The following is a 21,672-nucleotide window of genomic DNA, read 5'->3' as shown; positions in this document are numbered from 1 at the left end:
ATCAGGAAGCATCCCACCCTTCTTGGGGCCTGGCCCCAACACAACTCCAGGTGGGAGACAGGTCCCAAGACAACCTCTTCTTGGAACCCTGGCAGTCTGCTAGATATGGTACCACCCCAGGGGGTCCAGGATGGTCCCCATCCAAATCTGCTCAAACCCCAGGCAGAACCCCAGGGGTCATCCTTGCCCCTTCCTTCATCCAGACGTCAGCTGGTGTGGAGTCCTGCAGAGGCAGCCACCTGCTAGTCCTTCCCAGCCTCTCCTCTCCAGGGACATGGATGTGGTAAAGAACCGACTGGCCTCACTGCCTCCTGTCTCGGCTCTTCTTGTGACTGGCTGCCCTCTACCATGAAGGCTTTTGCCAGCACAAATACAGACTGCTCACTGACCTGCAAACACAGACCTCTTATTGACCTGTGTAAAACCTTTAGGGACAACATCCAGACTCCCTCCTGTGCCCTCAGGGTCTGACTCTCTAAACTCAACTCTTGCCACCTGCCACCCAGCCCATTGTGGTTTCTGTGCACCCTGCTCAGTTGAGACATCCAATGACCCCTGACCCTCACTTCTCCACTGGCTTCATTCTATTCTTCCTCTGCACTCACTCAGAGTACATCTCATCCCAGGTCTATCACAGTAGCTCAAACTTGGCTTTGGTGGGAACGTTTACACCACAGAAATGGGCAGACACTCCCAATCTGGGTTTGTTTGCCTTTTCAGGGCTGATGTTAAACAGCTATCAGCAGGCTCCTGCTGGGGCCCAACTCTGACATCTAAGACATGGGTAGAATGCAAGCACACATGGATTGGTGTAGAACCCACAGATTCTGGGCCCCTCGCCAGGTACTGCCCCCTTGTGGCTCGGCACATACTGCTAGCCCTGCCTAAAATGGGTTCACACTGCTGTCCTCAGCATCCTTTTCCCCAGCTCCCTCACTGGCCCTTCTGGGTAAACCAATCCTGCCAGTCCTCCACCAGCTGGTGGCAAACAGGGCAGGGCAGGGAAAGCAGGAGAAAGGGGACGGGATGGGGCCAGCCTCGGGGAGGAGGGGAGCTGCAGCTGGGTGCCCCCTGGGTCCAGTGGTTGCTGGAGAGGAGCAAGAGGGACACCATGACACCAGGAAAGACCTGGCCCAGGGAGTGGAGGACACCCCTTGCGTGCAGTGCCCCCCAGTGTGCTGGGCAGCAGGGTCAACGGACACCATCTATAGCCTGGTTCATGGCACTGCAGGGAAGGCAGGAGTGGGGGCAGAGCCTCGGCAGTATCTGTGGCCACGCGTCACTTCTCTCCTACAGGTAGGTTCCATCCCGATGCACGCACTCCCTCTCTGCCTTATCTGTCCTCAGTTGCCTCTGGGTCTCCCCAGGCTGACTCCTTCCCCTGTCACTCCATCTTTACCTCCCATCCCCATCGGCCCTGGTCCCTTCTCTGCACCTCTGCCTCTCTCTCCTGTCTTGGCCTCTTCCTCTATGTTTCCGCCTCTGTCTGTCTCCCTCGGTGTCCCCATTGCCCTCCTGGGCCTCTGCCTCCTTCCGTACTCAGCACCCCGTGTCTCCTTGCTCCCTTCCCCTCCAGCCTGCTCAAACGCAGGGGGGCCCAGATGGCGGACGTTCACGCCGCAGTGCCTGCATGGCAGGGCCTCTTCCCACCTCCCAGCAGAGCTCACCTGCCCAGCCCAACTCCCGTTCCCTACCCCCACCCTCCAGCTGTCAGGATTGGGACAAACTCACTGGAGAAAACTGGGTGACCCCTGGGCAAGGATTCCCTGCCTCTGAGGTCTGGCTGGGTGGGTGGGGAGCTGTGGACTGTTCCCCCTTTCTGTAGGGGTTTGGGTGAGCTTTCATTTTCTCTCCCTTGGGGTGGCTTCCTGTGCCCTAGCTCTGTGTGACTCAGCTCCTTCCCAGGACAATCAAAGCTCCAGCAGCAGCAGCAGCAGCAGCAGCTGGCGGGCCAGGGACGGCTGGGTGCACGCTGGGGACAATGGGGAGGGTGCTGAACCTTTGCGGTAGGGGGGAAGCATGCTGAGGTTCAGACTGAGGTCACTGAAGGTGGCGGGAGGTCAGGTGCTGCTGGCCCCTGGGTCACGGAAGCACAAACTGCTGCTCCCCCACCACCGGCCCCAGCAGCCTGGCACAGTGGAGCACCTCGCTCCAGGAAGCTGGCAGAGCCACATGTGCACACTGGCCCATGTCCCATACAGCTCAGACACAACATGGCCACCGCAGTGCCATGAGCGCCCACCTGCTGGCACAGCAGCCACCATCTCACCCACTCGTGTTGCCTCAGTAGGGAGGGAATGGGGCACAGCCACCAGGCCAGAGGCTGCTGTGGCAAAAGGAAGGGAAATCAACGGGGAGATGGAGATCAAAGGCTAGGGCTGTCCCCCTGCAGGACAAGGCTGGGTGCTCACAACATAGCAAGTGTAGGGGCCATTGGGGGGGCATCAGTGTGGAGGGCATCAACATGGGGGGCTCCAGGCCTCCTTGACTGCTCCAGACCCAGCCTCCATCTATAATCCCCCTTCCTTGAACACTCGTACCCTGCCCTACATGGTGGTGGTGGTGAGCCCACCTGCTCAGAAAGACCATCCCTTCCCATCATGTGCTGTGGCCAACAGGCAGCCCTGCCCCATACTTCCGATCCCCTTATACTTCTTTCTGCAGTTTGGGGTGCACAGTCCCAGTTCCCAGTCAGAAAAGCTCAGAGTCGGCGGAACCATTGCCCTCTCCCTCCCGCCAGCAAGATGAGACCACCCAAGAGGGGCCAGCAGCAGAGAAGGAGGGCACAGTGGGACCCTGAACTCAGCACCTGCCCGTAGCGCCCTCCCTTCCCAGGCGATGCCAGGGCACAAAACTGACTTTCAGAAGGAAGCTGGGGAAGCTGGGGAAGGGGGATGGGAAGGGGGAAGGCTTGGGGGTGAGGCCCCGGGGTGCCTGCTCTGACCCCTTAATATGGGTGCAGTCCAGGGTGTGCCAGCAAGGGACCAGCGGGGTCCACCTTCTGCCTCCACACCACTCTGGGAGGGCCTGCAGCCTCCTGGCCTCTCAGCCCAGATGCTCCTTCTTCCACATGACAGCCCTTCAAATATTTGAAGACAGTGCGCAGGGCCCTGCTGAGCCGCCTCTTCTCCTGACCAAACAGCCTGCTCCTCAGAAGGATTCCTGCACGGCGGTGGTTTCAAGGCCCCTCGCCGGGCTGGGTACTCCCATCCAGCAGGGCTCCCAGACCCGGGGGAAGACCGCCTTCCCCCAGTCCAGCAGGTCTTCAATCCAATCAGACATAGCCACCAAGCCTCCTTTCCTCCAGCCACTCACACCTCACATCAATGTCGGGGACCACCAAGACCCCACCCCATGACTCCTGCTCCAAAGACCCCATCTGCCTCCTAGGACATGCCTCTCCCCACTTGTCTACATTCTTCAAAGCCCACCTCCTCTGAGAAGCCTTCCCAGATAGGGCAGGCCCTGGCCCCCTGTCCCAGACCCCCACCCTCAGAGACTGCCTCTGCCTGCTCCCTACCTGCTCGTGGTACTCGATGCCCATGCTGAGTGTGTTGACCAGGATAGCGATCATGATTCCCCGGCCAAAGTACTTGCTGTCCACGATCTTCCGGAAGGTGTCGCAGATGAGCCTCCAGAAGGCCAGCACAGAGTTGGGCTCCGCCTCTCGGCCTGAACTTGGTCGTCTCCGCCGGCTGTGGGGGTCTCGGAGGTCACTGTGCTGGGCATCCTGTGTGAACTCATATACCGCCTCGCTGTCCGAGTCAGGCATCTCATGCTCAGCGAGTTCCACCTCCCCTGAGCCTGCCCGGGCACAGTAGGGGCAGCTGTCAGGACCACAGGCTCCACGGTCAGCCTTCAGGCAAGGGCTGGAGAGCTTGCAAGAGCTCTGGCAGGTGCCTAGGATAGGAGAGGAGAGCTTAGAACCCTCCTGGGCTACCTTGGCCTCCAAGGATGCCCACAGTGAGGGCAGGCATGCTGGGTTGTTACAATGGGTAGGGAGTGCCAGGCACTCAGTGGGTGAGGATGTTGAATGTCCTGCGGGTTGGAGAGTCCATGCCAAGTGTCCCCTGGGTTCAGGTAGACAGGCGGATTTGATGTCTATCCTCTGAGGTCCTGGACAGCTCCTACGTCCTAGGAGCCCAAGCCATCTGTGTGGTCCAGGGAAGCCAGGTTTTCTTCAAAGCTGCTTGGAGTAGCAGTTCCCAAGGAATCTATGACACACCTGCCCACATGGGCACACACAGATATATACATACCCATATACAATATTGGTACTCCACAATACACACACACAATTAACTCCACACAACAACCATGTGCATATACCACAGGAAAACACAGCACATCCATGTGTGTGATAAACATGTACCCACACAACAAAGCACCTATCCCAAGATGTCAACGCCCACCTAACTCTGGCTCTGACCCTGAATCCCAGAGTTGAGAGGAACCTCAGCTAAGGCTGATAAGTGGAGATACCAGGCTCAGGACCCAGCTAACAGCAGTCACACATGCCATTCCCCTGCTGGCCCAGGAGGGGCAGCTCCGAGCATCCACAGACCCAGGGGATGAGCTCAGTCCTGCCTTTTGCACACGAGGCCAGGGCAGCGGGTATGCTCATGATGTCCTTTAACAAGGTGATCGAGGAGCTGTGTGCAAATCCTTCCCTCTCCACCTTGTGATAGCACCTTCCTTTCCCAGCCCACGGAACATCCCCAAGAGTATCCCCACTGTTTCACACATGCCAATTCTTCCTGAAAGAACAGGTCAGGGAACCTGTCTGCCAAGCGGCGCTGGTCACTTCCAACCAAGATATCACCTTATGTGTCTCACTGACATTCCCCTACAACCCTGGATTTTGCAGCCATTGGCCCAGCACCTCAAAGACTTGCTGTTCTGAGCTCCAGGTCTCTGCCCAGAGGGAATGAGACATGGGTTTATGAGAGTCCATTAGTGTGGGGGGTCACGATGCTGGGCTCAGGCACATGCCATTTCCTCTGTTAGCCATACCTCCACACCCCAGGGGAGTACAGAGGGGGCCCCAGAGTCCAGCCCTGAGTCCACTCCTTACCAACAGCATAACCTTGAGCAAGCTGTGCTACATCTTTAAGGCTCCTGCCCTCATCCTTACGAGAGAGGTCTTGGCAGCTGACCACCTATGCCGTCCAGCGGACACAGCAGGATTCTGCCTGCAAAGCCCAAGGCAGCATGGCCACGGACAACAAGGAGCTCTTACTGCAAACAGCAAAGGGCCGAGCACGCAGCAGGTGCTCAGTGCATGACAGCTACGATGATTCCAGGGCAGGAACTGAGGTCCCATTGGAACAGATGGGAAACCAGAGATTAAAGAAGTGATGTGATTGACTGAAAGTGCCAAGGCCCCAAGAGGCAGGATGACAGCCTGAGCCCTGGCCACTCCGACTGTACACCCTCAGTGCCCTCCGGAACACCCACCGGGTCCCAGCCCCAAGTTCTCACCTGTACTCTGTGTTTCCAGCAGCTTGTGCATGGAGCTGTAGGGCCCAGGTGGGATGTTGAAGCTGGTGAGGGTGGGGGGCCCAGATCTGGGGGCCACCTCCACTAGCGCCTTTTCCTTCAGCATCTCTGGCGGAGGGCTGGTATGCACGGTGGGGTACACCTTCCCGCTGCCCACAGTCCTGCCTGATGCCTCTGAAGGGGACCTGGGAGGGGGTGCCTGGCAGCAGATTGGTTCCAAGTGGCAGTCAGCATGGTAGAAGCTGTGCACAGATTCGGCACCCCCCGGAGGGCCCCTGGAGAGGGTGGGTGTTGAGGGTGGTGGCAGCATGAGCCGGCGGGACCCATTGGCATCCCTGTCCTGGATCTCTGGACTGGCTCGGGGTGCCCTGAGCGTCCCGTTGCCCAGGTGATAGTGGTGGTGATGGTGGTGGTGGTGGTGCACCAGGTGGTGGACAGACAGGCGTCGGCGGGAGTGAGAAGAGCTGTTGCCAGCCTGGGGCTCCTGGCTCCCGAGAGGTGCTGGGCTGCTCAGCAGCCCGGCCCGTACGCCCACTGCCCGAGACACCTGGGCCAGCCTACGGGCTGCCTTCCTAAGGATGTAGACCAGGTACTTAAGCAGCTCCTCATAGCAGCTGCCTGGCTCTGAGAAGCTAGCCAGGGTGCTGGCGTTGGAGAGAAAGCGCACACGCTGCTCCCGCATCAGCTGGCTTTCTCGCTGCTTGGTCTCTGAGAACTGTGTGGCAATCACCACCAGGCACAGGTTGATCATGAAGAAGGAGCCCACCTGTAGGGGTGGGGACAGGAAGAGGAGATGTCCTGAAGAAATTGAATCAATGCCAGCTGCCGCATACAGGAAACATGCGTGCCAAACACTGGGCTTGGTAATTTTCCCGGCGTCATCTCATCTGATTCTCCTGACAGCCAGGAGGTGACGCTATCATAATCTCCACCTGAGAGGCCAAGAACCTGGGGTTCCAAAAGAAGCCAAGGAAAGTGCCCCAAATGACACAGCTAAGGCAGTTCAAGGCTGAGGCCTGGACGACTTCGATGAAATCCCTCGGAGTTCTTATGGGCCATGACATCATCCTGCAAGGTCACCTCCCAAGCTCCCTGCCTCAGAGGGTGCCTATCCGGGGAGCCCCCGAGCTTCTCTGTCCAATGGGCAGCGAAGGCCATGGACAGGAGTGAACTGGGGAGACGTGGCGTCTAAGTGGGATCGAGCCTCGGAAAGTTTGGCTCAGACGTGGTTCTCCAGGCTCCTGCTTCCGTTCCGGCTCTAGCTGTGTGACCTGGGTGACAGCCCAACCTATGTCACCTCGTCTAAAGATGGAGATCCTGTGCTACTGTCTGTTCTCAAGCCCGGACCCCACAGGCCAGCCAAGCTGCTGCTCTGACTTGACCACCCTCTCCTGGACCTCCATGCCTCAATTTCCCCAAGATTCACGGCCAGTCCTTGCTTGGGCAAAATCCCAAAATGAAGAAAATGAATATTTATGGTGACAAAGCAGATTTTTTTTTTCTAGATCATGTCCTAGTAATTATGATAATTAGCTTCACTAGTATGATTCCAGAGAGCTGTTTGGGAAGATTTTTCCGGGGGTGTGTGGGAGGGTAAAAACTGAGCCCCTTACCTCCCTGTCTGCTTCCGCTCCCCTCCCCCAGGCCTGGAAGAGTAGCACAGTGAGCAAGCCAGTGCAACACTGGCCTCACAGCTCACCCCAGCCGGGGGCCAGCGAGGGGACAGGCTCCTCCAGCCAGACTGGGCATTCTTCCACATCAGGGAAAATGACAGAAGTAGGCCCAAGAGGCATTGATCTTTCCCGGGGCCCACCCTAGGTCTCTCTCACCAGCCACTGTCTCATTGTGTCCCCCACCTCTCTCTGGCACTTAAACTAGTTCCCTAGTCAATCTAAAGCTCTTCTCCGTATCTATCCCCTCTGTCTGGCCCTGTCCTCAGCCTCTCGGTGACAGGGGAGGAGGGCTGCACTCAGAGTTGGTAGCCTGGGATGAAATGCATAGCTGCAGCCACTTAATCTCTCATCTCGGCCCAGTGACCACCCTCTGGGACTTTAAGTTCACTCCCAAAAGGCGGAGAGGGCATAATTCCTGCACGAGTCACCTTGCAGGGGACACTGGGGATAAAGCAGGCTGTGGATGTCACAGCACACAGCCGCAGGCCACCACCACCCGGCAAGTTTAATCCACAGCTTAGGCAAAGCACATGGAAATGCTAATTGCTTCCTCTGTAAAAGAGACACAGCCATAGGACCAAAGAGAGGATTAGGTGCGCTGACACACACCAAGTGCTCACTAGATGTTAGCTGAGCACGGCAGGCTAAACTGCTGCTGCTCAGGATACTACATCCCCTGTCAGAGTGCAAGTTCAAGTCCCAGCTCCTCCCCTTCTGATCCAGCTTCCTGTTAATGTGTCTGGGAGGCAGGAGGTGATGGCCCAGGTGCTGGCTCTTGCCACCCCACATAATAAACTCAGCTGGAATTCTGGACTCCTAGTTTTGACCTGGCCTGGCCTTAGCTGTTGGGGCATTTGGGGAGTGAACAAGAGGACAGAATATCTCTGTCTATGTCTCTCTGCCTTTGAAACAGAAGGAAAATTTGTAAAATAAGTTATTAACTATGAATGGCAGTGATTAAAACTAAATATGGCTGCTTCTACATGTATCTTCTGCCTTCACCATCTCAGAATTTCTGAGCTGGAAAGACCAAGAGCTCACACAGCATTTCCCTATGTTAGTCAGAATTTGGGGTGGAACAATTTTGTTTGCAAACATTTCCAACACCCCTTTCTCCCCCCAAAAAGCCAGTGGCTACTGTCCCCCTTTCTAGTATAAAAACAGAACCACCCTTTGCCATTTTCAGATGCTCCCTGGGAGACACAGTGGCACCTGGGTTAAGTAATAACCACTGTAATGATGAAGGGCAGAGGCTTGGGTGCAAATGCTGGCCCAAGGACATCAGACCTCCTCCTGCTCTTCAACTGGTGCCCTGTCCTGTCCACTACAGATGCATGCCCCCTCGCTAAGACTCGTCCTACACGTAAGTTGACAGCTTTAGATTGAGTAACCCTTCCCTCACCTATGTTCCAGGACCCCACCTCCACCCCTTATTTCCCTGGAGCCCAGAGGGGTCACTCACGATGATGAGGAGGATGAAGTAGATGAAGTTGTAGAAGGAGTGGGCATCCATGACGAAGTACATGATGTCCACCCAGCCCTCCAGTGTGATGACCTGGGGAGGCGGCAGGGGTCAGACTAACTCGCGATGTAGATGCCTCCTGCAGGGTCCTCCACCCCTGTCCCAACCCTGAAGACCACCACTCCCTGCCCAGACCGCCCCACCTGGAAGATGGCGATCCAGGCATAGCCAATGTTGTCGAAGTTGATGGCCCCCTTGAAGGGATTGTGCTCCCCCGCAGAGCAGTTGGTGTAATACTGGTTCCAGTTGACACAGGTGGTGTTGCTGGAGCTGTTGTAGGCCTCGTAGTCCAGGCCACAGGGTGGGCCACCGCCACCATCACCACGCAAGGTGGGCACACTGCGGCAGGAGCGCATGCCGTTCTCCCGCGGCTGCGAGCAGATGAAGGGGCTCTCGTCCTCATTCTCTGTTTGATAATAGCGCTCCAGGTCCACGCTCAGGGGGCTGCGGCATGTGGGAAGGATACAGATGAGGCCCAGGGACAGGGAGAGCCAGCCCAAAGAGTGGGCAAGGCAGGTGAGCCCAGGCCAATGTCCCACCCCATCCGCCACTCACAGGCTGAAGTTCTCGGGCAGGAAGCATCGGTTCCGAAGCAGCCCTGCCCACAGCTGCACACCCACGATGCCAAAGATGAAGAAGACGAAGAAGCAGAGCAGCAGGACGTTGCCCAGCATGGGCAGCGTGTCCAGCAGCAGGGTGACCAGGATGCGCATGCCTGTAAGGGATGGAAGCCACGCTGCGGAGCTGGAGAGCTGGGGCACCAGTCCAGACCAGTCAGGCTAGACTGGGCTGACTGCCACTGGCAGGCCTGGCAGCACTCCCAGAGGGGGTCAACAGGGACTTGGGGGCTGAGACTGCCTGGCTCAAGCTCCCCAAAAGCCCCTCTCCATGATCCCTCTCTCATGTTAATTGGTACAGGGCACCATTATCAGCTGACCAAATGACTGTAATTTCCAAAAAGTTTCCATGCACCAAGCCCTACCACATATGCAAGACATCACCTCCACTTCATAGAAGAGAAGACTGGGACCCACAGAAATGACACCCCGCAGCCCGGGTCCCAGAGCTGGTCGGTATGCATATCAGGATTCAGATTCAGGCTTGGTTCTTCTGAATACAGCCCTCCAACACCTTCACACTAAGCCACTCACACTCCCACACATACACACTCCCACACTCCAGCTTCCTTCACTCCTACGGGCCCTTCTCAATTACTACCACTGGGATCACTGGGGAAAGCAAGGTACCAAACCACTGAGGGGACATTAGCAGGCAAGAACCCCACCCTTTGGACAGGCAGCTCCCTAGCAGGGGCCAAGAGACCTTGTCCTGAACAATGGTTCCTGAGTCCCCCAACCCTTCCTGGTCCAGATCCCAAAAGCAGGACTGGAAGAGATGCAACACTGTCTGCTCGGGAACTCATCAATGAACCACTCCACCCGCTTGGTAGGGAAAGCCGCTGCAAACCCCCTCAAACTCCCCGTGAGGAATCCCTCTCTCTCTCTCCCTCCCAGTCTAGCAGCTGCCCAGCCCCTAGACTAGAAGGCCCTGCCAAGCAGACAGGTCTCTTTCTCCGATGGTTGGTCTCCACCCCCAGGATCCCCACAGCACCTTGGCCCCATGCCTTTTCCAGGGCAAAAGCTTCTAGGTGGCAGCAACTAATTAACCCTCTGGGTGGCGGAGGCTGCCCTGGCCCCGCCCCTGCCTGCCCAGCCTTCTCACCCAGTCCTCCCCCTTCTTCCCCGTCATCTCCCCCTTCACTCCTCTGTGCTCCAACCAAGATCAATTCCTCTGGGTGTGCATTAAGGGAATTATACCGGTGGTTAGACAGAGGCCTATAAATCTGCCAGCCATCACCTGGGGCGGGAGAAGCCCTGCCCCTTCTCTGAAGCTCCTGTTAAACACCAAAACATCCAGCCCATAGGGAAGAGGAGGAGGGGGAAGAATCTTGCTCTCCCACAGCCAGCTGCGTCTGTCACACACACACAAGCATACAGCAAAGGGGACTGCAGTTACATCAGGTACACAGTCAGACACCCCACTCCCAGGGACATTGTGGGGACCCACCTGCAGCATGTGTGGGTTGGGGAGTTATCAGGGGGCCTGAGCAAGGGCGGGCACAGGAGCGGGTGCGGAAGCTGGGGCTGGCAGAGCTTCGCTGGCTCCAGAAGCCACTGCAGTTTAATTTAGATAATGGTCCCGGCGGTGACTGCAGTGGCTGGGGAGGGGCTGGCAGGGAGGAAGGGGACGCAGCTGGGAGGCCAAGGCATGGAGTGGCTGAAGTCATGTTCAGCATGGCCAGAAAGCTGGTTGGGCTGGGAAGGAAGGGCCGCTGCACTACCCCTCTCGCCTCTCACCCCATCCTCAGCTGCCCCTGCTCCCCTGGGAGAGAGGTTGGCAGGTAAAAGGCAAAACCCACTGTGACATCCCCATGGACTCTGATCCAAGGCCAGACTAAAGCAAGGAGGGGGTGCACAGATGAGCAGGGAGCCCTTCTCTGCCAGGGTCTGTGAGTGGGCAGGTGAGGATGTGGTGGGAAGGGGTGAGCCGTGTCCCCATCTCCTCTTTAGGGGATGGGTAGGTCTTTGTCCAGGGGCTGGGGACCAAGGGGGTCACTCACTGGGCACCCGGTTAATGGCCCTGAGCGGTCGCAGCACGCGGACTGTCCTGACTGCTGACAAGCTGACGTTCTGCAGGTCCAGTGAGTACTCCAGCATCCTGCAGGGAAAAGCCCAGGGGAAGACCTGTGAGTCTGAGGTCACAACGGGGTGAGAGGTCAACAGCCTGGGGCTCCTCTCTGTCCTCCACCAGGACAGAAGATCTGGCTCTGTGTGGGGCCAGATCATCCCCTCTCCCCACATCCCCTGACCCAGACAAGCGCAACTTCCCTCAAGGAAAGAAAGCCAGAAGCAGAGATTGGGGATTCAGAGCAGGATAGCCTCAGCGGCCAGCCAGGGAGCAGGCAGAGCTAGGTCTTGCAACAGTAGCCCTGGGAAGGAGCTGATACGGTGCATTCTGCACTCTCTCCCACACCCAGCCCAGGCTCTCACCCTGCGATGACGATGAAAAAGTCCAACCGATTCCAAGTGTCTCCCAGGTAACACTTTTTCCCAAAGATTCCCAGTGCCACCATCTTCACCACCATTTCCACCGCGAAGAAGGCAAAGATGAAGTCATCAAAGGCCTGGCATGGTGACAAGAGGCTGCTGAAACCAGGGAGGGGAGCATCCCTGTCCCTCTACTCCAGCTCCTCCCACCCACCAGCAGGGTCAAGGCCCTGAGTACACACCCACCTGCAAGATTCGGCAGCGCTGGGAGTCACAGGCAATATCCTCGCAAGGCCGGAACATGCCAAGGGTCACACAGTTGAGAAGGATGACCAGCATACTGATACGCTCAAACCAGGTAAGGCTGGGTCAAGGAAAGGGCTGGTTGGGGCCACAATTAGAGTCCTACTCCGACACCCAATGTTTGGTGACCTCCCACAAGCCAGACATGATGGGAGGGCCCAGCCCCCCTTGCCAGGCCCATCCTACCACCTCTCTGGATCCCACTTTCTCATCTACCAAGCAGGAAAAGCCACAAATACCCTGACTATTTGCACAAGCCATGTACGGAATAAAATCGATGGTACTGGTGGAAATGCCAGACACCATGGGTTTGGGGCTGAATCTGAATTTTCTCTCCGTGCCTCGCAGGATGGATGTGAGAAGCAAATGAGATGATGTATGGGAATGTGTTACACAAACCCACAGTCGGATCCTGCTTTCCTTACAGTTTCCCAAGCGCCTTCACACAATGCCACCGTAACTCGGCTGATTTCCTAGAACCCAACCAAGGACACGGAGGCCCACTGAGCCCCAGTCGTGTGCCGAAGGTCACTTGCAAAGCCAGGAGTTTTCTAAGCTCTTGATCCACAACACCTGCTTCTGCACCCCTGGCAGGCATCAAAGGAGCTGTCAGGACCACCCAGGGCCAGACAGACACAGACAAGCACATGCAGAGCTGCGGTGCCCTCTGCCACCACATGGAGCATGAGGCTTTCTCTCTTGTCAGCCTCCTGACCATCCCCACTCAAAACCCTCAGATGCAACTATTTGCCTAAATATTGAGAACCCACGACACACCAGTCCCCATGCGGGCAGAAGCCCCATGCTGTACAGGATGGACAAACCTCGTGCACACAGGCCATGATGCTGTCACACCTTTTTGTGGCCTCCAGCCTACACAGACCAAAACAGCAAAAGGGAAGAGGAGTGTTCTTCCCAAACCTCAAAGCTTTTGCCGGCAGCTTCTACTCTGGCCCATTGGCAACAGAATACACAACATGGCCTTTGGATCTTAGAATGTTCCAGGCACTGGAGTCATGAATAAATGACCAAGCATTCCCGTCTTTCTCATGGAAAACATGATAGGGTTAGGAAGAGCAAAGAGGCCAGAAACCAGTAGGGAGCAGGGGTCAGGGATGAGGGAACCAGCCAGGAGAGTAGAGGTGGGAGGAACCATGGTAGAACTCCATCCCACCTGCGTGATCCACCAGGCAACACTTTGGGGTCGGGCCAAGAGATGGAATTTTCCCCATCATTACCTACTTCTGGAGCAAGAAGGTGTGACAAAACCAGCAGGATGACATTCCCTTCCTGGCTGGTCCAAGCCAGCCCCAGCTCTGCCCTGAGTCCCTGCCAAAGCCCCATCCCCACAAATCCACTTTGCACCAGAACCACTGCCTTCTATGTCCCATCCCTGCCTTCCACCTGCCCTGCAACCCCCACAGTCCCAAAGCCACCTCTAGCAGTCACCTCCTCCACTCCCATAGGAGAAGACAAGGGCAAGCCCTGGGCCTGGAGGTTGACAGTGAGGAGAGTGGTGCAGTTGCCATGGAGCTGTTTTCTTGAGTGCAGCCCCAGCCCAGCCCACAAGAGGGTCAGCCAGAGATCACCCAGGAGAGAGGGGAGGACACACAGGCACCCTCTTCCCTCACCCTGCAGGGAGAGAGGCTGTGCAAAAGGCCCATGAGAACAAACCTGTCTAGGTGGGTAGTCCTATAAAGTCGGATTTCTGCAACAGCTGCTTGGACCCCTCTCCCAGCAGTGACTCCACCACAGCGCAGTCACATGTGCTTGTCCAATCTCCCTGGCCAAGCTGTGTGCTCCTGGCAAGCAGGGCCTGCACACATAGTTTTGTGCCCCCCACAGAGTGCCAAGGAGTGCCTGGCAGCTTGCCGATGATCAATACATGGGAAGAATGAATGAAGGGATCAATCATAGGTCTCCCTGTCCACACGCAATTCATTCATGTTTCCTTACACACTGATGAACTTATTGCACCTGCTGAGGCGTGATGGGGTGACCCCAGAACGAAGCTAGTCCCTCTTCCCTCCTGTCCTCACTTCTTTTCTTACCGGATCAAACCACTCCATGCCTGAGTGGAGTGACCCCAGAGAGAAAAGCTTGTCCCTCTTCCGTCCTCTCCCTTTACCTGTTTCTACCATGCCAAACCACCCCATGCCCAGATCTCAATCGCCACAGCCCCTTGTCAAGAGCTCGGCAATCAGTTTTGTCTAACGTACAGTGACCCTGCTTTCCACCTCTCCCCTTCCACTAAAGGTAAGCACGAACACACAGGGACCAGACCAAGGCACCAAAAAAATGAGGACAACCTGAATAGAGGAAGAATGAATGGTGGAGGGGATCCTTTCACCCTTCTCACGGTAGGACTCGTTTCCTTGGAAACAAGGCAGTATGTCACTGTGTGATGTTCTTCTGTTGCCATGACAACAAGAGGATGTGTCACCAGGTGGTGTGGATATGTTGCCATGGTACTTAAAAAGACCCGACACTACCCCTACCACACACACACACACACACACACACACACACACACGATCCTCCTTGCTCAGGCTGCTGTTTTATCCTCAGTACAGGGAAGCGGAAGCAGGGAGACCCACAGGTTATCAGGTTGGGGAGAAACCATGTGACAGATCTCCATGGTAACCAAGGGAACGGGGGACAGTGGTTGCCATAGTGACAATGAGAGACCTGTGCAGTCACATGTCTACTGTTGCCATGGTGACTGTCCAGGCTGGAGTGGATCCCAAAGGATGGGGGCAGGAGAGGGGAGCATCTTTCTTCTCCCTACAACCCACCATCACAAGAGAAAAAGGAAACGGCAGGGAGACGAGTCCCCCTCTCCCTCCCCCTCCCTGGCCTCCTCCTGGGAGACAGAGCTAGCTGTTATCTCCACAAATGGGTTCTCTCTTGGGGCCTTATCTCCATGGAGCCCTTGCCCAACCTGGCAGCTAGAAGGGTGAGGGATGTGGGGAGAGCAGGAAGCGGGCTGGGGCACCTCTGGGGTACAGGGCTTGGGGGCAAGGAGGGTAGGAGTTCGTTCTGGGCCTGAGCCACGATGGGAAGCAGGCCCCCAGCTGCTTCATTACCTCCTAGGACTGTGGAAATGTGAGACAGAGAAGTGTTGGGAAGCAGGCAGGGCTGGCCCCAAGAGTCCTGGCCTTCTGGTTAGAGCCAAGGAGGTGAGCTGGGGGCAAGCTCTTGCCACACACATCCTCATAAAGAAGCGGATGCCCAGGGATTTGACCATCCCCTGGGGGCAGGGAGGGAGGTGAGAGGGGGATTCCCCCAGGCAAGCCCCACTCCTGGAAGCTTGCTTGCCAGACTACCCCCAGCCCTGCCAGCTCCAGTGTGGAGGAGTGAGGAGAGAGGTTGCCAGCTGAGCTGGAAACTGAAGCCGGCAAAAAAGGCAGTCGGCCCCACCCAAGCCAGAGACCTGAGACAGACACATGGAGTGCCGGCCTGCTGGAATCCTAGGGAGAGGAAATAGGCCAGAAATCTGATTCAAATGTCTGTGACTCTGTGTGAGTGTGTGTGTACGCGCATGTCTGTGCGTGTGAGCAGTTGTGTCTGTCGCCGCCCTGCCTGCCTCGGCCAGGGCAGGGTGAGAGCCGGGATGGGAGTGGCCCGGGGGCGCTGGGGAGGACCTGAAGTCAGGGCAGTCCCAGGAATGGCTCCAATTGGCAGTAGTGTGGAGCAGGGGAGTCCCCCAGCAGTATGGGGGCGGCTTGGGAGTGTATGACCCGAAAGAAAGGGGACTCCAAGACAGAGAGGGTGCCAAGGGGTACCCTGCCCATCCTTCAGCAGTTCCTTTCAAGCCCCCATCCCCAGCCTTTCTTCCTAGATTGTCCTCTGGGGGGGGGGGGGCCTAGGCTTTAGAAACAGAAGAGAACTAACGGAAGACAACAGTCCTTCCCCTCCTCTTTCTTCTGAAGGCAGGAATGGAGAATTCTTGCCAGGGAAGAGAAAACAGGAAGACTTAGGACCCTGGGACGGTGGCAAAGAAGGCTCCAGAAATTGCTGGTGCCCCTTCTCCTGGAGTGGCGCACGCTCAGACACACACAGTGACGCACAGGCACACATTCACACTCACTTCTGGAAGCCATTAGGGCTTCTACCGCTCAGGCCTCCCCCTTCTCCACCCTGCCTGCTGCCCGTCCCCCCTCCCGGCCCCTGGCAGGCTCCCCTCTTCCCTCTGGCCCCAGTTCTCTCTCTCTTTCTCCTCTCTCTCTCAGCATCCCAAATGCCAGCCTATTCCAAATGAGAAAAAGCTGCGCTGGGCTCTAGGCTTGGAGAAACTCCTACACAAACTTCCAGATGTGACACAACCGCCGCCCAGAGGGAATGCTCAGGATCTCCTTCCTCCGGGAGCGGCCGCACTCACTGGCACTTGGAGAAACACTCACTGGGGAGGCCGGCTCACTTCCTGCTAACCTGGGGGGGGGGGGCGGGGTGCAGCTTTCTGGCCCTGAGAGGCCCATAGCCAGCACCCCTGCTCTCCCCAGGGCCAGACACTTACTGTGGGCTTTTTCCCATCCTCTCCAACACACACACATACACGCACACACACCATTCACTACCTATCTGGGTCCTCATCTCCTCTCTAGGAAACCTGGTCTCCTAAACAGACTGCAAGAAGAAGAGGCAGAGAGGAAGACCATGCCAAGAAAAGTCTCAGCAGCTTTGGTTGGCAGGTGGGGGTGGGGAGTGTCCTTATGTCCCCCAGGCACGTCCCACCTCGCCTCAGTGGGGCCAAAGGAGGTTTCACAGACACCAAAAAGAGAAAGAAGAGGGCCTAGGAGGTTGCCCAGAGCCCCTGTGCTGTGAACTGGGCCTTCCTTTGGTCCCTGGGTAGGAGGGGGACACAGCTTAGGCCAACTCCTTGTCAAGAAATTCTTTCCAACTCGCCCATGGTCACCCCAGACTATGTTAGGTGCTTGTCCTCACCCACCAGATCCCCACTCCCTGCTCCATCACTGCCCCTCAAGGTGAGCTCTAGGCTCCTACCTTTCTCTGGTTCCAACCCTGGCCACTACCCCCCTTCCAGAACTCCTCCAGGGGGCAGTCTGACTGTAGACCTTCACAAGCACCTGGAAATACGCAAGTGGAAGAGACACAGAGGCCTCCACCTCCCCTGGGAGCTCCTGAGGAGAGGAAGGGCAGGTGCTTTCCCCTATCATGGAAGGAGTGGATGATTCGTGATAAAGAGGGATGCCCAGGGTGCATCCTGCTCAGCCTCCTTCCTTCCTCACCTCCATCTCTGCCAGGGAGCAAGGGGCCTAGGATGTGTGGAAGACCTACTCAGCAATGCCAGGGGTCTCTCTCTCTCTCTCTCTCTCTCTCTCTCTCTCTCTCTCTCCAGCTGAAGGGAGGATGGGGCAGGGATCAGGGCATGGCAACAAGGTGTGAAGCGGGGAGCTTCCCAAAGACCCATGGTGTGCAGGGTGGGGATGGGGGGACCCAGGTTCACATGACTGCTTTGCGCACTAGAGGCAGCAGAGCTGCAGAATGAGGGCGGGCGCCAAGATTCCTGCAGCCCCCCCTCACCCCAAGGCAGAGTCCCAGCTGGGTTCTCAGAGGCTTTCAGGGGGACTGGAGTCTCCCACCCTGAGGCCCAAAGACGCTCTGACCTGGAAGCTGTCATGACCTGGATGGCAAGGCCAGGGACATCCCTCTGGCCACCTGGCCCTCCCTCCCTGCGGGCCGGGCAACACTCAGGCAGTCCCCATGCTATAGGTTGAGAGGGCTGGGGTTACCCCTCCCACCACCATCACCACCACTCCAGACTAGGCAGAGGGTAAAAGGCAGCGCCAAACCCTTCTCCCTGGGGGCCTGAACCCTTCCATGGAGGAGACACTGGGGTCGTGGGACAGTCTTCCTCCCAGAGTCCCCAATACTTTCTCAGGGCTGTGGTCGCTAGCCAGGGCCCTCTATGTGTGCGCAATGGGAGGGGTTACTAGGACCTGCTGGCACCCATCCCCCACTTGACAAAGCTCTAAAAAAATAAATAAATAAACACACACACACACATACACACACACACATCTAAAAACTCTTCAGCCAACATTCTAGCACCCCGCACCGAGTCAGGCATGGTGGTGGAGGGGAGGAACCTCCGGCGCTGGGCTCTGGCTGAAAGGGGCTCCGCTCCAGCTCCGGGGGCAGACAGCTCCTCAGCCACCACATCTTGTTCTCATTCTGCGCCCCTGACATCAGCCGCCGCCGGAATCTCCTTGTTGTGCCTCCAACCCGCGGGGCGAAGGAGGGGTGGGGGATAGGACCTGGTCCAGCCCCCCTCCCCAAGAAATCCCTTTGGGTCAGTAAAACCAAGGTGTGTGGGTGGGAAGGGGGGCAGGGAAGGATCGTACTCTAGGATCCGCCGCAAACTTTGGGGCGGGGGCAAGAGGGAAACCCGGGAGATTGCGGTCCACCCCCCCCTCCGTCCCCGCAGCTTCCTCCCCACCCCACCCCCACCTCACCCAAACTCGGAAACCAAACCCAGCGACCGAACCGGCGGCGGCGACGGGTGGAGTGGAGCTGCCCAGCTTCTGGAGCTGCCTACATCTGGAGGGGGACGACACCCCTCTTTCCGCATCTGGAGGGCGCCCAGCCGCACGCCCGCGGGGCACGTCTCCCTCTCCAGCTGGCTTGGATCCCAGCTCCCCCTCCAAGGAGGATCGAGGTGTGTGCACCGAGCCGGGGCTCGCCCCGGGCGCCCACCCGACCGGGCTCGCGCCTGCACCCCCACCTCGCCGCCCCCTCCCCTCCAGAGCACGCTGACTTCTCCGACTCACCCGGCCTTCGGTCCCCTCCGGCGCGCGGCCCGCCCCCTTGCGGACCCCATCACCCGGCCGCCGTGCCCCCGAAGGATATGGGTTACAGACCGTGCGGAGACACCAGCTCCGCGGGCGGCTGTCCTGGTTCAAGTAGAAGAAAACCACGGGGGCCAGCGCCGGGTACGGCAGCCCCTCCGCCTCGGAGTCCGCACTGCCCGGGTCCTTTTCCGCCGACCCCAGCCCCGGCTGGCCCCCGGCCCCCGACAGGTCGTTGCGCCTCGTGAAGCTCTGGGACTGTCCCGACTCCTCAGCGCCCGCTCCATCCTCCTCCTCGTCCATCCTCCGGCCAGCCGGGGGTGGGGGGGAGCCCCCGGGGCGGCCCAGAGAGGGGCGAGCGGCGCCCCTCAGAGGAGGTGCCCTCACGCCACCGGGGGGCCCAGGCGGGGGCGCATCTGGGGGGCTCTAGGGCGAGAGCTGAGCCCCCGGGAAGGCCAGTTCAGCCCAGCTCCCCCTGCCTGCAGGGGCATGCTGCCCGCGGGGCCCCGGGTGACAGAGAAGCCCCTTCGGGCGCGAGTCCCGCTTCCCCCAGGCCCCCGGGGTGATCCCCTGGGCCAGCCGGCAGGCTCCCCCCTCACTTTGTTCTGGCTTCTTCGCTTCGCGCTCAGCCTCCGGTTCAGGACTACCTTCGGCGAAGCAGCCTCGAGACCAGGAGAGAGAAAGGGGGCACCCCGTGGAGGGCAGGGGTGCGGGTCCGAGGAGGGGTGCCCCCTCTTCCCCGCCGAGCAGCTGGAGCGGGATCTAAGGGGTCAGCATTGCCCCGGCTCAGCGCCAGTGGCGGCGGGAGGGGGAGGGGAAGAGGGCTCTCTTTGGGGGGTGGGTATGGAGGGGGCGGGGGGCGGCTCCTTCCTCCGCCCCGCGGCGGGCTCCCGGGCCGGCAGGGGGCGGGGAGGCGGTGGGGGGCCGTCCCGGGGCGGGGGGGGGAGGCGGAGATGCCGCGGCCGCCGCGGTGGCTGCCGCTGCCGGGGCTGTCGCCGGCGCCACTGCCGCCTCCTCCCGCCGAGACGCGGAGCGAGCGAGCGAAAGCGGCGGCGAGGAGCCCGGCGCACACCACAGCTGGATCCCTCACTCCAACTTCAAGCCTCGGCCCCGCCTCCCCAACCAGCCCCGCAGCCAATCGCCGCGAGGCGGCGGCCCCGAGCCGCGCTCCCATTGGCCAGCCTCCGTGGCAGTGCGGGCGGGGGCACCCGCGGAGAGAACCGCAGCTGGAACTCCGTTCCCACCCCGGAGCCCCAGCACCGCCCCTCTCCCCTCCCCTTGCCCCTGGGTCCCCCCGTTTCCGAAGCCTGGAGCCAATCAGACGGCGGCCCAGACTGAACCCACTTTCTTATTGGCCTCTGGGGCCTCCGGGACTCCCTTGGAGGGAGCCCCCGGCCGGGGGGAGTCGGAATCCTTGGTGCTAGGGTCCTGGGGTGGGTATTGCCGTAGGCCCCGGGGCATCCTTTGTCCCCGAACCCAGAATTGGGCCGCAGCTGCAGGGCGGAGCTCAGCTCAGGGCGGGCTTGGAGCAGCAGGGAGGCGGGACGCACGGGGGTTGAGGGGTGTGACCAGGGTCCCGGAGAGCAATCCTGAGGCTGGGAGCTGGGCGGGGCTGGGGGAGGGCTGGAGCAGGAGGGCGTGCGGGGTGTCTGACTGGGGTTGGGGAAAGAGGTCTCGGGCATGGCTTCCACTCTGAGACTGACCCCGACCCGCAGGCTCTGACCTCTGTCCGCCGAGACCTTCTTAAGGGTGGGCACTCCACGCAAGGTTTCTCTGGGCTCGAGCACGTGGACCCCGGCGGGACGTGCCGCGGACGCAGAACCCCATTCCCAGCGGCTGCGGGACACAGCGAGGACCCCCAATCCCGCCCCCGCAAGCCACCTCCACCAACCCCTAAAGTGTGGGAGGGGGACGAAGCCAAGCACCGCGCTGGGCTTGCTGCCACCTAACGCGTCGTGCCTCAGTTTCCCCCTCCTGGCAAATGCAGTTCGCGGGGACAGGAACCTCACAGAGCTGTTCACCCCGCTACCCGGCACAGCAGCGGGAGCAGGTGCTTACTCCGCACGGTACCCCTACCTAGACCTCGGCCAGCGTCCCTTGGCAAAGTTCTGGGGTCTCTCCCCTCCCCACACCATCCCATCGGAGACTGTGGACGCCTGAGAGCGGGCCGGCCCTTAAGGATCCCCCGGCCTGAGCACTTCCCCGGGACATCCGGGGAGGCCGCCCCCCCAGCGAGTCCGTCTGTCCTGCCTGGAGCCCTAGGGCGCCTGCGCCATTGCGGAAAGTGGAGAAGTGCACTGGCTGACCTGCGGCACCTGCGCCCCCCACCCCAGGGCACCTCTCTGGCTCCCCCAAGGTTGCGCCACCCACGCGGCGGCCGTGCGTGCCTCCCGCCGCCGCGGCGTGGAGCGGACCGGTGGGGGCGTCTCGACTCATGCGCCCCGGCAGCTTGCGGGGGCGGCTTGGCGTGGGGAGGACCAGGCGGCTGCGGCGCCCTCACCTCCCAGCTCGCCCTTTTCGTCGAATCCGGACGCAGGGGTGTGCAAATGAGGCCGGGTTCATTTGCATTTCATGCTAATGAGCACATCCCCTAAGTGCCACTTCTCTCTAGGCGGGGAGTGTGTTCTCATTCTGGGAGCAGTGCGCCCCGTCTTGAACCCCGGCCGGCCTTCTGGGAGGTTGTGGGGAGAGGGGCTATTTATGGTCCATACCATGGGTCTGACACTTCCTCTGCTCCCTCGGGTCGGCGACCAGCCAGGTCGGCCTGCCCTTTCTGCTGGGGTTGAGGAGTTCCTGGCGCTGGGAGGCAGGCACTCTCA

The 21,672-nt window shown here is 59.2% G+C and overlaps 1 protein-coding gene across 12 annotated transcripts in view; it reads right to left on the bottom strand.

The window, feature by feature from the left end:
• CACNA1G (calcium voltage-gated channel subunit alpha1 G) overlaps positions 1-19,929 on the bottom strand; it is a 60,978-nt gene extending 41,049 nt beyond the window's left edge. For 3 of the 12 annotated variants that reach the window (XM_058675728.1, XM_058675729.1, XM_058675733.1), the window contains exons 1-9: positions 18,916-19,926; positions 11,988-12,100; positions 11,745-11,878; positions 11,315-11,412; positions 9,250-9,409; positions 8,838-9,138; positions 8,635-8,727; positions 5,482-6,265; positions 3,521-3,900 (exon numbers count right to left, since the gene is read on the bottom strand). In XM_058675728.1, the coding sequence (XP_058531711.1) occupies positions 3,521-3,900; positions 5,482-6,265; positions 8,635-8,727; positions 8,838-9,138; positions 9,250-9,409; positions 11,315-11,412; positions 11,745-11,878; positions 11,988-12,100; positions 18,916-19,156 (2,304 nt within the window). In that variant the 5' untranslated portion in view covers positions 19,157-19,926. Of the gene's footprint in view, positions 1-3,520; positions 3,901-5,481; positions 6,266-8,634; positions 8,728-8,837; positions 9,139-9,249; positions 9,410-11,314; positions 11,413-11,744; positions 11,879-11,987; positions 12,101-18,915 lie in introns of all 12 variants that reach the window. The other 9 variants (XM_058675727.1, XM_058675725.1, XM_058675723.1 and 6 more) reach the window with 6 other exon arrangements.
• Positions 19,930-21,672: the final 1,743 nt, after the last annotated feature.

The sequence above is a fragment of the Ochotona princeps genome, chromosome 17 (genome assembly GCF_030435755.1).
Source record: "Ochotona princeps isolate mOchPri1 chromosome 17, mOchPri1.hap1, whole genome shotgun sequence".
NCBI classification, from domain to species: Eukaryota; Metazoa; Chordata; class Mammalia; order Lagomorpha; family Ochotonidae; genus Ochotona; species Ochotona princeps.
Note: the sequence above shows the minus strand (reverse complement) of the source record. Positions and strands in the feature narration are given on the sequence as shown.